General features: G+C 30.4%; 1 protein-coding gene and 1 pseudogene across 1 annotated transcript; one reads left to right on the top strand and one right to left on the bottom strand.

Moving 5' to 3' along the window:
* Positions 1-5,803: 5,803 nt before the first annotated feature.
* Positions 5,804-7,316, bottom strand: LOC140878449 (putative disease resistance protein RGA4; annotated as a pseudogene).
* Positions 7,317-14,348: 7,032 nt separating this feature from the next.
* On the top strand, positions 14,349-16,014 carry LOC140882313 (NAC domain-containing protein 79-like). Its single transcript, XM_073288248.1, has 3 exons — positions 14,349-14,829; positions 14,921-15,174; positions 15,270-16,014. Exons 1-3 carry the CDS (start codon positions 14,682-14,684, stop codon positions 15,762-15,764), a joined length of 897 nt encoding a protein of 298 aa, XP_073144349.1. The 5' UTR covers positions 14,349-14,681; the 3' UTR covers positions 15,765-16,014.
* The last annotated feature ends 1,653 nt before the right edge of the window (positions 16,015-17,667 follow it).

The raw sequence follows: 17,667 nt of genomic DNA on the forward strand, positions 1-17,667 counted from the left end.
ATTGATCATTATTTGGATTGCTCCAATATGAATCCAAGACATCGTCCTTGCTACCTCACCTTTCAACTTTTGCAATTCCTCTCTTATTTCTTCAAAAAGAATTAACTGCATCTCTATTTGATTACTTGTTAACTCCATAGGGATTGCCATTTCCCTTCTGGATACTTTGTAAATCAAATTATGTCTTCTTTGTCTAAGCCCTAGGTTGCCTAAGAATCTTTCTACTTGTCCTACCGAAAATCCCTGGTACTTTTGTAACGTTGGATTTTTTCTCATAATCCTTTCGACCATATTATGAGATATCGTGGTTTGGCTAAATAATCCAGCCAAACTTTCATGTGTTTCATGCCGAAACACTTCTTCTTTATTCTGATTCTGATTCCGATCCATCCTCAGAATCTTCTTGACTAAACAATATCTCTTCTTCGTATATGCTTTCATCTGAGGGGATATCCTCAAATTGATATACTTGGACTAGATCTTGAAAGAAGACCGCATCATCCATATCTGGTGTTGCTTCAAAGAGTTTAACTCCTTTTTTCTCATTTTCTGGACAATTTGTAGATATATGTCCTCTTGCTCCACATGTCCAGCAGTTGCAATCCTTGAAACTTTCACTTGCTCTTGTATGAGTTCTTCTGAAAGTTCTTCTTGATGGTGTTCTTCCCCTGCTTTGTGATGAGCTTGTTACTGGGGATGTTCTTGTAGGTCCACTTCTTCTTCCTGACCTATAAGATCTGGCCTTTTGTTTGGACCAAAATGTTCTTGGTTTCCAAGAACTTCTCATTCTTTTATTGTAGGGATTACTTCTGAATTTCTTTCTTTTAAATCCCTGTGATCTATTTCCAATGATCGTTGGAAGATCATTATCTTTACAACATAAAGGTGTACGTTTATTTATACCCCTTATTTTCTTGTAGTTCTTTTGTAATGCTGTCATATGGCACCATTCTGCCAATTTTCCTTTCAAAAAGGACGCGCGTCTTGCCAAAGTGTCAAGATGACCTGGAACGTATTCTTTAATCAGCATTTCTCTCCAGGGACTTGGCATTTTTGCGAAAAATAGCTGAATAGCTACATTTTCCTCGACTCCTGAATTCCATCTGTATTTAGTGAATAACATAATGTATTCATCAACTAAACATATATCATGTAACTCGAGGCTATACAGAGCTTGAGTATATCTTCTCTTTTTCTCTGTATCTTGATTGTTGAAATAGTCTACCCCTATGAATTGTGCTTTAAATAGGGTGGCCATTCTTTCTCCAATTTCGCTGAGGGATTCTCCTGCTAAGATTGATTTTTTCGTATCTGGCATAGTCATCTCCCAAGCAATCTTGACAGATCTCATTAGACTCATTTCTAGAAGTTTAATGAATCCTTCTTTATTGAGATCTAATGTCCCGGCTGCAATTCTCATAGCTGACGTCCAATCATCTATAAGATCTTCTCTGTTTTTGAAGTCCAAAACATCAAGGTTTAACATAACCCCGTAAGGATGTATTGGATCTAAAACAGTTTTTCCGTAAGGAGTTTGATGGAGTGGGATTTTACTTCTTCTTGATCTGGTTCCTGCTGGATGTGAATTTTCCCCAACCTGAAATCACAAATCTAGAACAAACTTCAGGTTCTAGAAAAGTAAATACAGGAGGAAGGTTACCACTCTCGTTTGGTACCGAACCGTTGTTACATCAGAAAGGTAAAACCAAAATGGTTCAAAAACCTTTAACTGATGATGAAAGGATGATTAATCTTATAAAAGCAGTATCAGAGAAAAACACTATCTGATGACTACTTTAGAGAGATTAAATCTCGAGGATCTACAAGATCTCGCGGATTCTTTTGCGAATCTCAAAGTAGTAGATCTAAAAATGAACTCCCCTGAGGGTGAACAACCCATAGGGAATCCCCCAAGATACCATTTTGCGCACATAATTCTTTGTTCCAAAATAAGCATTAAAACATGAGATATAAGCACAGAGATCTTTAGATATAAGTATAAAACCTTCAGATCTAAGCACAAAATAACCCATATTGAGTACAAGAATTAAATATTAAAATAATCAAGTTTTGTGGTCCTTAGGGAGTGCAAAGAAAGAATCTTTAAGGGAGGGAGTTGGGAGAAAGAAAGGTTTGGGTTTGGGGATTTATTCATAATTGACTCATAAATTAACCATTCGAAACCATAAAATAATTAATAGTTCATATCAAAAATCTAAAATTCTAAGAAAAATGGCAGGTCTCTTCTCAACTGCAAGTGCTTTCATGTATGTTTTAACAAACATATATAAACTCAGTGAATTAATTATAAATAGATAAATAATAATGAGATTATTAAACTAATTTCATATAACGTTGAATAATGATAGATAATCAATACTATGTTTTACATTGACTGATTAGTTTTGTTATTAAAATTATAATTAAGTGAGGAGTTATAATTTTACATTTTATTTATTATTTTATAATATAGTTTTTAGTTTGTATTATAAAATTGAGATTGTGATTTTTTATTGAAGAATGTAAAATTTATTATCCACGTGGAAGTTGTTTAAATTCACCAAAATTATTGAGTATAAAAATATTATTTATTTTTGAAAAAAAAAATATTGGTCAAAAAATTTTCCATGAAGATAAAATAGACGGAAATATATTAATCAAATCTCAAATTATTAGATTTTTTAGTCATGTTTTTATAAATTTTTTAAATGAATTTTTCATATATTAATATCGAATGAAATGCCTTGTGCAGACAGAGACTTCTCATGTCCGTCATACATCGCCAATGATTTGAGATTGTCCAGCTCCTCATTCGGAATATCTCCACCTTGAATTGAGAGAAGTGTCAGCAATTCAGGCTTTCGATAATGAGATCTGATTAATATCTCCATCAATGAAGAGCATCTATGAATATCAAGAGAACTTATAATGCTCAAGCGGTTAATTAAAATTAGTCGTTTTGGCACACGCATTACATGTGTAAAATATAAAAATAATGAAAATTAAACATTTAAAAGTATTGATGTTTATAATAATGTATGCATATGAAAAAATATAATTAAATGAATAAGAGATATATTGCTACTTTTATAAAAAAAATGAATATAACAATAGGTTGAAACTTATAACTACACAAAACAAAAATAAAATTAAATCTAAAAAAACATAATGTAAAAAATTATATGAAGTCCGTTGCAGGATCTAAGTAGTTGAGATGAAGTTTGGAGAGAGATGGAGGTTGTTGAAAGGAGTAAGAAGTGGGGATAAAAAATTTGGAGATTGATGTATGTATGAGTATAAAAGGAATAAATAAATAAAAATTCATCATAACACCATAAACGATTTATACAGGGTGCTTAGATTTAATAATATCGTAAAAAATGTATATGAATATGAACTAAAATAAAAAGATAGCAATTGCAATACTAGGTCATTATTTAATTTTATTTTATTTCAAACTTATTTTATTTCAAAAACTTACATGTTTTTTAAATGCCCATTAGAATCCATAGCCAATTTTTATGATATCTTTTATTTTCTAATTATAGTGTTCTAATGGATAATTCATGATTAAGAGGGTATTTCGCTAAGTTTATTAAAAACAATTTATATGCTCTTAGGGTTTAAAAGCTGTTTTAGGAGCTTATAAGCCGTCAGATCTTATTTTAAAAATAAGACGTTAAAGTGTTTGGATGAACTTATTTTTTAACAACTTAAAGATATTGATGTGCTTGATATTATAAGATCTTTTTATTGTCGAAATTATCATAATACGAAAATAATGTAAATAGTTATATATACATATAAAATAATTTTAGACTTATTTTAACTCCCCGAAAATTAAGTGGTCAACATGACCGCATGGATGATATATAAAATGTGATTTTATGTTATTTGAGTTTTTTTAAAAAAAAGTTTAGTGTCATGTGTTTCTAACGGTTAACGTATTTTGAGATTTTTAAAGTTTTAGAGGACGATAGTTGAAGGCTTTCGGGTGAAGGAGTATCCGAAAACAATAAAAGGCAAAAGATTATTATTATTATTATTATTTAAAGTTTAAGGGTCATGAAAGAGCATGTTTTATAAGTGGAAATATTTTTTTTCAAGATTGCAAGGAATTTTAAAGGTTTATTTCTAAAAATATATATAAATTTTAAGTTTTTGAATAAGATAAATGTATGATTGTTATTTTTCAAATTTTAGAAATTTATTATATACAATAAGAAACGAAAAATTTTGATTTCATGTGTGTCGGTCATGTGGTGAAATTGGACGTATATTTGAAGGTTACAACCAAAATAGAAGAAATTAGGATTTCGGCGCACAAACAAGTGAGATCTTAACACGAGACGTTAAGAGAATATTTAGGTTCTAGAATTTGAAGGTTGCTGAAGCAAGTTTTTGAAGTCGTTGTTGCTGTAGTCCCCGTGTTACCGTTGCTTGTGAAAACGGAAAAAACACTTAATGCATAAAGTCTATCGAAGAATTTTTTGAGTTTTCATCTTTAGACATATATAAAAGTTGCATTTGATTTATTTATTACACCGATTGTTTAAAATACAACTTCGATTTTTCAACTTGTTAGAAAATTTAAGATTTAATTTTTCTTAAAATCACTAATATTAGTTTGCAAGACTAATATACATTTTTTTAATGATTATTTAGACTTATATCACCCGCACGATTACTTGCTAATCGTGCATACTTAATCTCTCATGTTATTTACTTTATTATTTATTTTCTGTTTCATGTTCTCTGATGTTGTAACACCATGAACAATACAACTTTAAATAACAAATTGCAAAAAAATTGCTTTTAGTATATTTATCTATGGTAAAATTATTATCCATTAATTAAAAACATTTTGAAAATAAAATATTTTTGTTTCAAAACTCATATTTGTTGGATTAAAACTGATAATGCATATCTTTGCGAATTCATTCAAGATATAATAACAATTTTTACTTTTTTAGGTAATTTTAATCATATATATTATTTAAAAAGTTATATTAGATTTTTAATTTTGTATCTTAACTTATGGTCGAGTCAAAAATTGAAATAACGAAACGAAAGTTTTTAGAGAAAATATTATAAAAATTGATAACGAAAAATAATTGTAAAATAAGGTAAGATTAATTTTGTGTGGAAGCTGATAGGGATGATCACGGTGCGGTTTGGCGGTTTTTCATAAGAAATTCAAACCGAATTGCCAATTGCGGTTCGGTTATATTATTTTTTTTGTTGCGGTTTTATATGTAAAATCGTTTTCGCGGTTTTCGGCGGTTTTAAGCAGTTGCGGTCGGTTCGCGGTTTTTTTAATGATAGATAAAATGAAAAAAAAAAAAAAGTTTTTCAAATTATTAGATTAATGAATGAAAACTATAATAAACAATAAATAAAATAACAATCAAGCGACAAAATAAAGTTAATCAACTATAATATGTTTAGGAAAGTTGATGATTAATATTTGTATAGAGAAGTAGTAAATAGATTATGAAGAGAGAAAGAGGGGAAATTTTTTTGAAGAAGAGTTGGGAGAGAAGAGAGTGGAGGCGGCATATGATCGAATATATTGTGTATAATGTATATACAATGTTCTATAAATATAACCCTAGTTAAATAACACTATACACGGCGGTGCGGTGTGGGACGGTTTGGGCCAAAAATTATAACCGAACCATGACGGCGGAGCGGTTTTTATTTTTTTTTTTTAAACCGCGGTTATTTCAAAAAATGAAATACGACGGTGCGGGGCGGTGCGGGGTGGTCGGTTCGGGCGGTTTTTGAAAAAATGTGATCACCCCTAGAAGCTGATATATAGAGCAGTGGAGGGCACAGTTTCGTGGAAAAAAAGTTGAGTGAGAGTATTTAAGAATTGTACTTCACCAAGTCCACTGCCTTTTCCACTACCCACGACGAACCGGCTCAATGTCTTAAGGGAACTTAATTCCCCAATTTTCGGAGGCATCTCATTCAATGAGTAACATTTTCGCAATAAAAGATGACGCAGATTTCTTAAGAATCTCGTTTGTTCAGGCAACCCAACAAGATCGTAACAACAATCTAGGTTCAAAATTTTCAAATTCCAAAGACTACATATATATGGCATTGGGAAGTGTACGAATCACAGTCCAAGACAAATTCAGATATCGCAAATGTTTCAGATTGCCAAATGTAGAAGGCATATTGTCAATTATTGTATTGCTTGCATCTAGCGTTCTTAAACCGTTCAGGTTCATCAAACAGAAAGATAAATCTATCTCGAGTCGAATGCTACAAGGAAAAGCCACGTGATGGTTTCCCAAATTTACCTGGCGGATTTTGCCTTTCAATGCACTTTTATGATCATTGAATTGTCCTAATTGAACTCCGGGAACTTTATTCTCCATTACTGATTGAGCGAGATCGTGAACAAGATCATGCATAGTGAATCTTGTTCTTCCTCTATCATCTTTTCTCACATCTTGGAACAGAGATCTCAAAACTAGCTCGTTCCATATTTCGTTGCTTATATCCTCCTCTTCAAGTATTCCATTTGATGAAATTTTCCTCACAATCACTGAATCACTCTCCAAGATATGAAGCCATTCCTTTTCTGTCCTCTTAAATCTCACAAGACCTCCAAGGGCCTTCGCAGCAAGGGGCACACCGCCACACTTTTTCGCTATCTTATTCCCAATGGGTTCAAGATTTGGGTGTTCCTCTTTCTCTTGTCCAAAAGCACGATCTTTAAACAACAGCCAACAATTCTCATCAGACAACCCGGATAAGTGATGGGCGGGAAGTGTTCCCATGATGTCTGCCACCTTCTTAAGGCGTGTGGTGACAACAATTGTAGCACCCTTGGAGCCAAATGCTACTGCGTTCTTCAACTTACACCACTTCTCCTGATCATCGTTCCACACATCGTCCAACACTAGCAAGAATCTTTTCTGGTTCAGCAGCTCCCGTAGACGGCATTGTAAGGAATCCAAGTACGTTAAATCTGAAGAAGTACTTCCTTTACCGGTTGCTGACTCTATTATGGCCTTGATCAGTGTTTTCAAATCAAAATCATCAGAGATACAAACCCAGATTTTCATATCGAAATGCTCATTTACTTTTGTATCATTAAAGACAATCCGAGCAAGAGTTGTCTTGCCAAGGCCTCCAACGCCAATTATGGGTAACACAGAGAGTTGTTCGCAAATTTTCACCTTGTTCACCAAGATGTCCACAATCTCCTCTTTCTCTTCCTCCCTTCCAAAACCATGCAAGGTTTGTGGGGGCAATTGCCAAATGCACTTGAAATCAAGAGAACCACTCTTCTCCACCATACAAGGTTTGTGGGGACAATTGCACTTAAAATCAAGACAAGGTGTAATGCTCTAGCGGTTAATTAAAATGTACTATATGAATACACAAAGTATAATTAAAAAATCTAGCATCCAGATTTAATCTTAAATCACACCGAATTTTCCTAATTTATTTTACAGTCTATTTCTAAAACAGTTAAACCTATTAAAATATTGACGGATCAATCTTTCATAATTCAAATCAAATTCAAATGCATTTGGAATTGTGAGAATTCAGTTTCACCTAAAACCGCATACTGAAATCGAATATTATTTCTAGTCGGTTTAACCATATGTCAATTATTGGAGTGATCAAAATCAATTCCTAACATTTCGACTCGGAATTAATTAACAAGCAACTAAATAATTGATCAGGTTATTCACAAGACAGAATTTAAATCCAATAATCAATAATTTGAAGAAAGATCTAAAATTCCAAATCAAAATTCACATGTTCGACATAAAATTGTTCGGCCCAATCTCGCCGTCTTGGTTGAAGAAATAATAATCAATAATTGAAAACAATATTCAACAAAAGTTTAATAATTTAAAGAAGAAAGGAAGAAGAACTCGAATGGAACGTTTTTCAATCTCCAAGCCTCCACCCTAGCCGCTTCACGATCTCTGCGTGCGATTGTCACCCCTTAATCACGTTCTGCACTCTCTTATTTATATGTCTTTGAAAGCCCATAAAATAAAGCCCGAAAAGTTAAGAATTTTAATTTCCGAAATTTTATTTTTCTGATTCTGCGACATGCACGGACCCTCGATAAGGGTCCGTGCCCACCTCCGGGTGCCCTCGGCCTCAAATTATTTTTTTCCTCGCGACATGTCCGGACCCCGTGCCACCTCTGTGCATACATATGTGTCAGCGCGCAGTTTTCTTGAAAAAATAATATTTTGAGTTCTAGCCGTCGGATCGAGCCGATATTTTGACAGCAGCTTTAAAACATCTTGAACTTGATTTTGAACGGTAAAGATCGGATTTGCATCTTTCTAAAATAAAATATGATTTTTATATCATGGCTGCTCCGTAATTCATTCTTCAAAAATCCATTTTCCTACAAAATTAACCCGGAGAGTGAAATGCACACACATGCACTAAAACACATAAAAACAATATGAATGCACACAAAATAGACATAAAAATAGCACGAAATAATTCATATAAAATGCACTTATCAATTACCCTTATAATATCTTTCCTTATATAATAAAATCTTATTATACTTTAAGAGTTTGATCACATGAACAACCACTAAGGGCAACTACGAGAGCAAGAGTTGACGTGACACCTTGTATATCCAATAAATGAATAACACGTCAGCTGTTGCTCACGTAGTTGTCAATGGTGGTTGCTCATGTGATCAAAACTCTATACTTTAAATTAAAAGACATCAAATACAATACTTTTATATGTTAACAATTTACAGTTTAATATTTTTTAAAAAATTTCATAATATTTTATCATATATAAATAAAATAACAAAAATATTTTATTTTGCTCATAAAATATTTATATTTATCTTAAATGTTAGTATGCTTATACAAAATATTAGACAATTTTTTTTCATGAAGATATATGAAATAATTGATGTAAAAAGTTTTGATTTATCAAAATTTTATTAAATGTGATATAATATACAAAGTATCTTAATATATAAGATAAAATTTACATTTCTATGTTATTATATATTTTGTATTTTGTAATATATATTTTTGGTGATTAACAATTTGATTTTATAGTATAAAAATATCATTTAAATTTTATTTATGTTATGTATATAAATACTAAATATTAATTTATATGTTTGTTTTTATTTTTTACTTTGTAAAATTTTAAATACACAAATATATTAACTATGACAGAATTTTAATATATAATAAAAAATTACAAAGATATGTAATAAAAATTAAAAATAAAAACGGAACATCATTTGTTACAAAAATTTGATAAACAAATATAAATTAGCACAAAAATAAAAATAAAAATTAGTTTTTAAAATTTTTTATATTTATTTTTGTGTTTAATGATAACAAATTTAACCATCATTTTTCGAGTAATTAACATATTTTAGGAATTTCTCATTGAAATCATTGTTGAATTTACTAAAATAAAATCAATCATTTAGAGGGCATTATTGTCAATTTTTATATAACTATTAAAGATGGAGTGCAATTAACAAAAAATAAAGTGTAAATAACACTTTTCATTTTTTATTACCTTTTGATTCATGCTAAATTAATTTTTATTTATAAATGGATCTTCATGTATATATTTTAAAAACATTTATTTTCATTCACTAAGTATATATTACCGTCTCATTGTCTTGTAGAAAATAATTTATAGTATGATTTAAGTTTAACCTACACAAAATTAACTTGGCCATTAGTCATTTGAAAATCACGTGCAAAATACGCACTATTTCCTAGCATATATATTTTACAAGTGTGAAAATCCGGTGTAACTTTGTTCTTCCCAAGATAAAGTAATCGGAGCAGGACTATTATTATATTATTACTAGATATCGCGCATACACGTTGTGTGTAACATTATATACAGAGGTAGACCTAGAAAATTTTTTCAGGGGCGCAATTAAGAGCGGAGCCACGTGTTACTCCGTCGAGTGGTATCATAGGTGACCACTTTGTTTTCTATATTTTCTATACATTAAATTTAGTTTATTTTGTCAATATATGTGTTAACAATTTTAAAAATAAAAAGATACAAGCTAAACACATTAAAAAAATACAATTCAGACAAAAATAAAAATCTAACTATGTTAAACGATACAATTCATAAAAAAAATCACGAATGCATAATTTATATCATTAAATGACAAACAGAAAATTTAAAATAGTGTCATCAATACGTAATAATTTATTATATTATTTAATAAGTTCTTAAATAATTTTATTTTTCAATATATAACACAAATATGAATTAAAATTGATATGTATCATATTTTATTTTATTAAATAAATAATAAAAAAAATTATGAAAAATTGAGGGGGAGCCTTTCCCCTGGATCCTATATGGGTCCGCCCCTGATTATATAACATTAAAATGTTGTAAAAATATTTATGAAAAAAAATCAACTAGTGAAAATATAGAGAGAACATGAAGTATTTTGTGTGAAAAGTAGAGTGAGAAGAAGGTTGTTAGGGAAAAAAAGTTGGAAAAATAATATTAAAAAAAATAGAAGCTAATGTGAAAGATGGGTAAAAGTAAAACAAAAGTGAGATAATACAAACAAGTATTAGCACAATAAAACAATCTCAAAGTTAGTATACATTTTTTGTGGACTAGTTGACAAAAAATGCATAATATAAAGATGATGATCTTATCAATATATAGATAAGATAATGATGTATTATATTAATTTTTTTTATAATAAAGTAATATTTTATAGAGTTTATAAAAAATACTTTTTAGTTTTGTTTTTAACGATCATGTATTTTGACGTCATAAAAAAAATAAGCAAACATTTTCCTTTTTCCTTTTTCCACAATTTGCCATAAATGCACCTCTTTTCCCATATAACTGGTTACAAAAGGTCCTTTTTTAAAAAAAAAATTATTTTTTCCAATCATTATTAGCTGGCTTCTTCCGATCTTTGTACCACAACAAAATAATATTATTTTTTTCGCAATAGTTAATCAGCCACGTTTGATTGTTAATACTTTATGGATTATACGGATAATGTAGCAATATAGGATTCACATTTCATAATCACACCAACCAACCGAAAATATTATGCGATGATATACAAATTAAAAAGACCAAATTAATATGTCTATATCACTCTCTCTTTCTTTATTAACTATACTATTAAGTATCATAATTCATACATATAAATAATTACCCATTTAGTATGTACTAAAAAAAGAATCAATTGCTTAATAATTATTATTGTAATGGGTACAAGATATACTAAATTAGGCAGTGTGTGAAATCGTGAATATATCTGTTTAAATTATAAGCATTTTCAAATATCAAAATTCAAGAAAATCACGTAGATTGCCTAATTCAAGCAAACAGCCGCCAAGCTTTATGTCTGTTTCTCTGATTTCAGGGCCAATGCGTTGAAACCACGTGTCAATGTAATATTGGTGTTGGTGCTGAAGAAACAGCCATTAAGTTTGGCCAGCTTGACTTTTGATCCAAAGGTTAAATGTCAACTTTCCACTTAATCTTTAACTAATACGATTTTGCCACACGTCTCTCAAATAAGTTAGAGTTCACTAAACGATTGATTGTACTCGGTTCGATCTTACGATGGAAATTTTTATTTTACACTTATTTAGTCAATGTTCTAACTAGTATAAAAAATTGTTAGAAGTAGCTCGTATGTTTATTATTTAATAATAATGAGAATAGATTAGTAAGTGAACAGAGAAAATAATATTAAATATGAAAATTGAAGTTTTTCTATTAAAAAACAAGAAAGTAATTGGGTTCACTTATTCCACTAAGTCAAACTCAGGATTTGGATAATAGATATCCACCTAGCTAAATACATTTGCGTGTTTCTTTTATTATCTACCATCAATGTGACAAAACTTGTACCTTCATTACAAGTTTGATGATGTTGATTTGATATTGTAAAATTCCAACATCTCGAAAACTCTAATTTTTAAAAAATTATATTGTATAATTTTGATTTGTTAATCATAAAATCTTTTGACTTTTTTCAGTTTTCATTTTTGGTTTAACTGATAAAATTAAATCTCGTTGCATATTTGTGATTCAGCCAAATTTTTAATTATTTATGTGATTGCAAACATGATACACGATTACATACATAATTCAAAAATCAAAATTTGACATCACCCCAACAGTAGAAGTGTAAACGAGTCAAATTACTCGTAAGCAACTCGAGAGCGTCTTAGTCAAAACTTGACTCGAGTCGAGTTCGAGTAGCTCGAATATTATATATGGCCCCGTTTGGTTTCAAAAGCCAGGCCAAAAAAGCACTTTTTTAAGTGCTTTTCATTTAATAAAGTGTTTGGCTGACCAAAAAAGTGCTTAAATAAGCACTTTTTAAAGTCAAAATTAGAGTTTTTTCAAAAGCAAAAAATTATAGCTTAAAAAAGTGATTTTTTTAAAAAATGTCTACCAAATCCAAACGGGGTCTATATGTGTTCGAGTAGCTAGCGAGCTACTTGATTATATATATAAGTTTATTTTTCGAGTTCGAGCAACTTGAAATATACATGAATCGAGTTTAAATTTGAAATTAATTATTCGAGTTCGAGTTCGAGCTTGAATAGACCAAATATTAATCGAGTCGAACTCAAATATTATGATATTTGACTTATTTACACGTCTAAGTAACCCCAATAACATGAAGCTCTACAAACAAAGTTAGATATTATATAATAACGACAAAAACCTCACTATTATATAATAATAAATAATTATTAAAAAAAAACTTTGATTGGGATTTTAATTCGCCCTCGCCCATCCTCGTCCTAAACTTTATTACGGTTGAGATTCCGACATCCAAATCTCACTCTCACTCTGTTACTGCTCTAATTCTTTAAAATTTTATTCATTTATTTTTAATTTTCTAACAAAAAAATTATTAAGTATATACCAATATCTGCGATTGGTGCGGCCGATTATTTGGGAAAGAACAATTTTCAACGAGTTCATGAATTTGTTCTCATAACTCGATCTCATGACTATGTGAATGCAAATTATTATATTATAAATATAATTTACATATAAATTTCGATAAATTAATATGATAATAAATGTTCGGAAGATCCTTGTATAAATATATGATTCCATCAATATTATAAATTAATATTATTTTAAAATTATAAAATATAACTATGACAAGTTAGTAAAATGTGTGATTATATTGTTATTTGTTTTTATAAAATTTAAATATAATTAAAACGTTATTCTAATCGAATTTTATCTTCAAATTTTCTCGTTGCATCCAAAAAATCTGGTTGCATTTTTGATCTGCGATAATAAATTGTAAAGAACTGTTTTCTCTATGAATGTTTCATTTCATTTAATTGATTTCAAAATATACTATTGGAGTATTTGCAACCTCTAAAAATAAGTGATTATAAATTTTTTTAAACAAATTTGTGAAAAAAATCAATAATAACTTAATTTTAATGATTGACAACACTACTTATATCATTTTTTACGTCATCATTAATGAAATTTTCAGTTGTGCTATATATCTATAATTTTTTTAAAATTTGCACTTGTGAGCACATCCATTTTTACCTAGATAATATTGAACATTTTTTAGTAAATAATACAAAAATATATAGTGCTACATCAATTTAAGTACTACATATATGTTTGATCGAAAATGCACTATTTAAAACAATAACTTAATAATTTATTGATTAATAATATATCTATAGATTAAAAAATTATTCCATGGCCCCGACATTATTAATTTATAGAGATTTTATTCTATAGTGTTAACAATCTGTTAATTGTTTTCAAGTGCGAATTTTATTCAACAAAAGAGGTTAATTAACAATATTCATCCAGTTAGGTCAAAAGGGCAACCACCTCACGTATTTGATTTCAAACCATTTTTAATTTATATATATAATCCCAGTTGGCTTTTCAAGTATATGATGACAATTGCTTACAAAGCGTTAAAAGTTGAACTCTTCAACTCAAATTCTACAAACAATTACGAACAATCCCTTGAATAAATGTGGTAAATGTTATTTTATTTTACGGGATTCGATATTAAAGGTCAGATCGGTCACACGCATCGCACCGCCTCAAAAAAAAGCCCGCGTCTTTAATAAATGATAGTCATCTACCAGATTGCATAAAAATAAACGCGTCTCACGATAAGATCATGCACGAAACATACACACATGTATCAAGATCACAAAAAATCATGGAGCTTTATCTTAACCTCGATAGAGATGTGGACTTTCACGCCATTTTTACATGACTTACAATAATAAGGTATAAAGTTACCACACAAGATGAACTGCATTTGGTCAAATTTAAACAATGAACATGGCTTTTATTAATTGCTATGACTACTAATAAAAAAAGAAGGCCTAAAACAATCTTCTCCTTTCCCAATACTTGTGATTCACGTTTCTTTCCACCCCAAAATCACAAGTATTTATGGGCCTTCTTCTTCCCCATAATTCTTTCTAAACCTCTTGGCTTCTATTTTTCACACATAATCACTCTATACATAAAAAAAATAAGGATATCTCGGGGTCGCCTTGATCGCCCTCCATCACGATCCACGCCCGAAATAGTCCCCTGTCTTTTTGGGCCGTGTTATAGTCCACCTTAGGATCTTGCCACATTGAGGTTTTTTTTTATAGAAGATCATGGAATTGCCTCCTGGATTTCGATTCCATCCGACCGACGAAGAGCTGATCACTCATTACTTATCAAAGAAGATCGTTGATTGCGATTTCTCCGCAACAGCTATAGGAGAGGTTGACATGAACAAAGTCGAGCCTTGGGACTTACCATGTAAGTTTTTCAATCTCCTTTTTAAAAATTAGTCCACCAATTCATGTAACATTGGTATTCATTTATATATTCTGGTTGTTGGTGAGTGAAGGGAGGGCAAAAGTAGGGGAAAAGGAATGGTATTTCTTCTGCGTGAAGGACAAAAAGTATCCGACGGGGTCGAGGTCGAACCGGGCCACGGCCGCCGGCTACTGGAAAGCCACTGGCAAAGACAAAGAGATCTTCCGGGGGGAAACACTGGTGGGAAGGAAGAAAACACTGGTTTTCTACAAGGGCAGGGCCCCTAAAGGCGAAAAATCCAATTGGGTTGCGCATGAATACAACATGGCTAATGTTTCAACCCAGGTAAACAATAATCTCCCATGTTTTATATATAATTCTAGCTAGTGTAGCCTTTCTAATTCAAGTATATATGAAAAGATTGTATATTTGTTTTGCAGAACAATTGGGTGCTAAGCAGGGTATTTCACAAGACAAGTGGTGGGAAAAAGGTCCATATCTCTGAACTCATCAGAATGCAACCTCCCACAGCTCCTCCACAAGTGATGGATCCTAATCCTAATCCAACATACCATAACACCAAACCGGAGCCCATGGAATCCGAGTCCTGCGTCGTGCCCTGCTTCTCCAATCCCATTGTTCCTAGTTCATACCCTTGGGGAGCTTTTGGCCAGGTCCTGGATCCATCCGGTGGGACGGGACGCCAAATCCCGGGTTTTGTCACCCTTGATGAATCCTCCATTTTCAGGGATATGGTTGGGCAGGCTGTGAATGATGAGTGCAAAATAGAGGGAGAAATGGGTAGTGTTTCTCAAGAAACAGCATTCAGCACTGACAATTCAAATCTTGAAGTGGAGAATATGCCATTCGATGGACAAAGACTTGCATTAGCTTCTGTTGGATCACTTGATTTGGAAATCCTTTGGGGGTACTAGAAGTTCTACAACAATTGTATAAAATAAAATACATATTATAAATTACGTATATTGTGATAAGTTAAGTTTGTGTCTATTGTTATTATTATTTATTTATTTATCCACAACATATAGAGGGGAAGCATTCGAATACATTCATTTGTAGATAGCCTGATCCGGGGATATTCAATTGATGGAGTGTATATCTTTGGTATAGAACATTTGAATTTTAGTGGTGAAGTGTGTATTGTTGTGAAGATTATGTATTGGAATGGATATTGTTTTATTTATATTATTATTATAATTTTTTTTTGAAACCATATTATTATTATAATTTATAATTGGTTTTTTTGGGTAATTTTATTTATTTACTCCAATTAAAATGTTTTGACAGGAAAATTTGTGGCTGCAGAAGGTACTAACCGGGTCTTTCGACCTTCCACATGGGTAATACCTCCTCTGTGTTTGATGGTCATGATTGACCAATTTGCATGTGGGTCCCACATGAAAATTGTGTGTGGCCAAATCATAGCCATCAATTTTGCCGAGGGGATACATTTCAACCCACCTTAAGGGTATTAATCTATCTAATAGGAGATCTAACAACTCATTTGTCATGTTAACTCTATAATATTAATCATATATATTTTATTATTATTATTATTATTATTATTATTATTATTATTTATTAATTTATTTATACACAACATATAGATGGGAAGCATTGGAATACATTCATTTGTAGATAACGTGATCCAGTGATATTCAATTGATGAAGTGTATATCTTTGGTATAGAACATGGAATGGATATTGTTTTATTTATATTATTTTTTTTTTTTGAAACCATATTATTATTATTATTATTATTATTATTATTATTATTATTATTATTATTATTTATAATTGGTTTTTTTGGGTAATTTTATTTATTTACTCCAATTAAAATGTTTGGACAGGAAAATTTGTGGCTGCAGAAGGTACTAACCGGGTCCTTCGACCTTCCAGAGGGGTAATACCTCCTCTCTGTTTGATGGTCATGATTGACCAATTTCATGTGGGTCCCACATGGAAATTATGTGTGGCCCAATCATGGCCATCAATTTTGTGGAGGGGTATATTTCAACCTACCTTAAGGGTATTAACCTAATAGGATATTTAACAACTCATGATTTGTCATGTTAACTCTATAATATTAATTATGTATATGTGTTGAAATGTGGACCTTTGGATGAATGATTTGATTATTAACCATATGGTAGGATCTCATTAACCCTCGGCCAGATCGAATCATCCATGATGTAATGTAATCATTAACCGTGTGCAAAATAATTAGTATTAATTGCAAAAATCTTTATAAACAGATCCATAATCTATATTAAGATTGCGAAAATTAAAATAGAAGATACGAAATAATCTTAAAGATTATGGCCTAACGTACTGTTTGGTTAAGTGATATGATAAATAATACATAAAAAAGTAATAGAATGTAATAATAAATAAATAAAAAATGATAGTTAATATAATATTGAATTTGATTGATAGATTATAGTTGATTTGATTTGATTGATTAAATTTATATAAAAATATTAAATGAAAATTTTATTTTTTTAACATTAAATAAAATATAAATAATATTATTTATAAGGGGTAATATAATAATTTAAATTCAATGATTTGATTGATGTAAAATTAATAATTAAGAGATGAATAAATAATATAACGAGAAGAACGCGAGATTGAATGAGATGAGTTATATAAGATTACAAGGATTAACATGATGAAATATAGAGAAAATTGCTTTTTTAGTCATGTATATTTGTCACTTTGCGATTTTGGTCATCTATATGTTCAGATATCAGTTTTAGTCTGCTATCTTTATTTTTTTGGTAATTTTAGTCTTTTTTATGATGTGGCGCTGATACA

This window comes from Henckelia pumila, chromosome 2 (genome assembly GCF_033568475.1).
Source record: "Henckelia pumila isolate YLH828 chromosome 2, ASM3356847v2, whole genome shotgun sequence".
Taxonomy (NCBI): domain Eukaryota; kingdom Viridiplantae; phylum Streptophyta; class Magnoliopsida; order Lamiales; family Gesneriaceae; genus Henckelia; species Henckelia pumila.

Coding starts and splice junctions, on each gene's coding strand:
- LOC140882313 (XM_073288248.1), top strand. CDS start 14,682: ATGGAATTGCCTCCTGGATTTCGATTCCATCCGACCGACGAAGAGCTG. Junction 14,830..14,920: donor CGAGCCTTGGGACTTACCAT/GTAAGTTTTTCA, acceptor TGGTGAGTGAAG/GGAGGGCAAAAGTAGGGGAA. Junction 15,175..15,269: donor TGGCTAATGTTTCAACCCAG/GTAAACAATAAT, acceptor TTTGTTTTGCAG/AACAATTGGGTGCTAAGCAG.